At 43.8% G+C, this 3747-nt stretch overlaps 1 protein-coding gene across 1 annotated transcript; it reads left to right on the forward strand.

Moving 5' to 3' along the window:
* The first annotated feature begins 631 nt into the window (after positions 1 to 631).
* neurod4 (neuronal differentiation 4) lies at positions 632 to 1966 on the forward strand. The gene has a single exon (XM_084553321.1). The coding sequence runs from the start codon at positions 749 to 751 to the stop codon at positions 1793 to 1795; it is 1047 nt and encodes a 348-aa protein (XP_084409447.1). The 5' UTR covers positions 632 to 748; the 3' UTR covers positions 1796 to 1966.
* The last annotated feature ends 1781 nt before the right edge of the window (positions 1967 to 3747 follow it).

Here is a 3747-nt window from a genome sequence, read left to right on the forward strand (position 1 = left end):
TCAGTATAGCCCCGACAGAATTGCGTGCCCAAAGTTCTGAATTCATAAATAACAGTAATCCGTCCCACTTTTACGCATTAGTGCACAATAATTAACTGGGGCAGTTTCTTTGCAAAACAATAGCAAGTCATCTGTGCCAGGTTTTCGTTTTAATTAACAACAAGATGAAAATAAAATACTGATTTAATCCATTAGAATTAAGGCCCATAGGCTATATATGTATTTTTTTTGCAAAATGTACAAATATATTAAAATAAAATTTGATCTGTGACGTTATAAACGGTTTGTGGGCGGCTTGTCCAACTGTTTGTTGATTTGTATGTTGCCTATTTAATCTTTGAGCTTTATATGCTGAGTAAATCCCGTCGTGTCCCAGATTGACAGCGTCTCTGAAAAGACTGCAGCATAACAGCAGGGGCAGTTCACCCGTCTTGCCCTAAAACCAGCCGTGCCACCTGAGCGTCACAGAATGAGGGTTTATTTTTAATAATTATAGGGCTTCTTCCAAATATTTGCTATGACAGAGGAACTGGCTCTTGAGTGACACGAGTGAGCTATCCACGCTGCAGTGCTGAAATGAGAGCACCCATTCTGAATTTCATGGCACACGTGTTCTCAGTCATAAGCTGCCACTAGGTTGTGTTAAGAAAAAAAATCCGATTGCACATACATTTACATGTACTGAACATTTGATGAGGTCTAGAGTTACTGACCATTTTTTGTGCTTTGCTTCTTTAGATATAAAAAAATGATGACCAAACCATTTGGGAAGACTGCGGATATGAGTGAGCTGGTGAGCTCCCTCAGCTGGCTAGAGGAGGATGGAAGCTCACAGGATGGAGATGAAAGCCCTGAGATGAGGGGGCACCATGGTCTCACCCACTCCTGCACAGAAATGGGCAGTGAGGATATGGAGGAAGAAGAGGAAGAGGAGGAGGAGGAGGAAGTTGGAGAAAATGGAGAAAGCGCTCCCAAAAGGAGAGGCCCTAAGAAGAAGAAGATGACCAAAGCGAGGCAGGAGAGGTTTCGTGCCCGGCGGGTCAAGGCCAATGCCAGGGAACGATCCCGTATGCACGGCCTGAACGATGCTCTGGAAAATCTGCGCCAAGTGATGCCCTGCTACTCCAAGACACAGAAACTGTCAAAGATTGAGACTCTACGGCTGGCCCGTAATTACATCTGGGCTCTGTCGGAGGTTCTTGAGAGTGGCCAGTCCCCAGAGAGCCATGGGTTTATGGATATGCTGTGTAAAGGTCTGTCTCAGCCCACCAGTAACCTTGTGGCCGGCTGCCTGCAGCTGGGAAACAGCCCGATGATTCTTAACAAACTGGAGGACAAGTGTGGAGGTCCAGGAGTGGGCGGTGGGTTGGTTGGTCATCCTCTCAGCTACCCGTCCCCAGGCCTTCCCAGTCCACCCTACGGCTCCCTGGAGGCATCCCACCTCATCCATATGAAGGGCTTCAAGGGGCCTGTGTATGACAACCCCTCCCCTAACGAGTGCAGCAGTGGCACACCACCATACGACGGGCCTCTCACTCCCCCCCTCAGCATCAGTGGCAACTTTGCCCTAAAGCCGGAGACTTCACCCCATGAGTCCGACAGGAACTACACACCCCACCATAGCCACCATGCCCACTACCTCTCATCCCACCATTACCCCACGACTGGCAGCCTACCAGGGGGTCCTCAGGCCCACCCGCTCTTTCAGGCTTCTCGTTACGAGTTGCCCCTGGATGTAGCCTTTGACTCCTTCACCCCCTCTCATCTGGTCAGCTCTCATTTGGGCACCATGTGAAAGGTGATGGGACCAGTGTGTGACTGTTCTGAAACGCTGCTCCTGTATAAACTGCTGTACAAATGACGACCATGGTGATGACTGTATAGAGGGAAGGGTTTGCATATATGTTGTCTAGTACTCTGGGAGAGCGCTGAATGCTCAGAGAGAAAGAGAAAGAGACTCATGACCTCAACTCGATCTACCTGATACGAACATGCACCCGTAACATTTATTATTTTATTTATTGTTTTGTTTTTTTGTCATTATTATTATTATTTCTGAACACGATGGCCCCTCAGTTGTTAAACTAAACTGCTCTGTGCAACTAAAGATTAATTTACCAAACCAGATATGCACAAAAACTGCATGTTCACATGTCAAAAGAAACTGATCCAATAGTCATCCGATTAAAATTGTGTACTGAGGCCTGCAGCCAATGTCCTCCTCATTCTTAGGAAAGCAATGCATTTATTTATACCTGTATTTAATATTTATTTTGATAATGTCTCGTCCTTTTTATATTCTTCTCAGCACAGTTTTCGTTTCCCTGTCGGTTTCTTGCCAGTCTCTGGCAGCTGTACTGTATTTAATTTATTTATTTCAAGGTTCTTTCAGGTACTCATTCATTTGGTGTCACGTTTTTGTTTTGTTTTTTGTTTTTTTGTCATACTGTACTGTTAATATTTTGCTGTTTCGCACTTAATTGAATAAATATTCTTATATTATATGCTATTTCTATAGTAACGATGTGTGCCATGTGTTTTCTGATCATCTCATGCTTGAACTTCAGTTCAACAGAAAGACCTTCATACATCACTTCATTTAGACCAGTTGAATTTTAAATATGGGAAGGTTTTCATTGAAACATACTTAGTTTTGCATAATTTTGCATTTCCCTATTGTTAACTTTAGCAAGAAACATTACCCCGGGCTCCAATAATTTGTTCTCACTAGAACTTTATGTGTGAAGCTGCCACTACAACAAAAAAAATTAGACTGCACATCTATGAAGTTTCACAATACCTTTACATTTACATGCATTAAACCCTTGATGAAGTCTTGACAAGATCACCAGGCCCCACTTAAATACAAAGCAGAGAATTTTCTATAATTTAAATATAAATAAAAAGCAACAAAATCTAGATTAATTAATATAAGGTCCAGTCAATACAACATGTGTATGACTGGCAACTCATGGAGAACTCCCTTCATAACTTCCAGCTTCAGCTGTTTGCTCAGAATTCGCTTATAATATTACAATGATTGCACGCAGATGTCTCTACATAAATGCACATTGTTACAAGAGAAATTTCACAATAGCTAACACGGCGCAAAAATCTGTGACAATGTGCAAGACGAAGTCGCTAGATAAAGGAGGACTTTGTGGCCGTGTAACGGAGATCTGTTGCAGGGTGCAAGTGTGTGTGTGTGTGTGTGTGTGTGTGTGTGTGTGTGTGTGTGTGTGTGTGTGCGAGTCGTCTGTGTATGATGTCACTGAAAGGCTTGCTCCGGGGTTTTCTCTCAGGTCAGGCGGGAGGCTGTTGTGGGCCATGGGAAAACTGCTCTGGGGAACAGGTGAATATGTCACAGAGGCCTTTCTGAGCCTGTGCCGCTCGCTTTCGCTCCCACATGTCCCACTTTCCCATCCAGCTCATGCCAAAACACTGTAGGGCAAGAACCCATTTTCAAATAATTCATCCACATTTACTAAAAGAAAAGGAAAGCCTGAGATTTCAGCAGCATGTGGAGAATGTATGCATTAAGTGAGATGTATTTTGAAAAAACACACACACCACACATTTTCAGATCAGCTCAAGCTGGCAAGGTTCTTAAAACATTTATATCACAAGTAACGACAAAAGTATCGGTTTTGACTTTAACGACCGCGCTGAAGGACGTGGCTCTCGACATAGACAAAGAACAGGGTGGCAGAGCGCAAAGATGGAGTGGTGAGTACAAGAGCTGGTGTG

The sequence above is a fragment of the Chelon labrosus genome, assembly GCF_963514085.1.
Source record: "Chelon labrosus genome assembly, chromosome: 10".
In the NCBI taxonomy this organism is placed as follows: domain Eukaryota; kingdom Metazoa; phylum Chordata; class Actinopteri; order Mugiliformes; family Mugilidae; genus Chelon; species Chelon labrosus.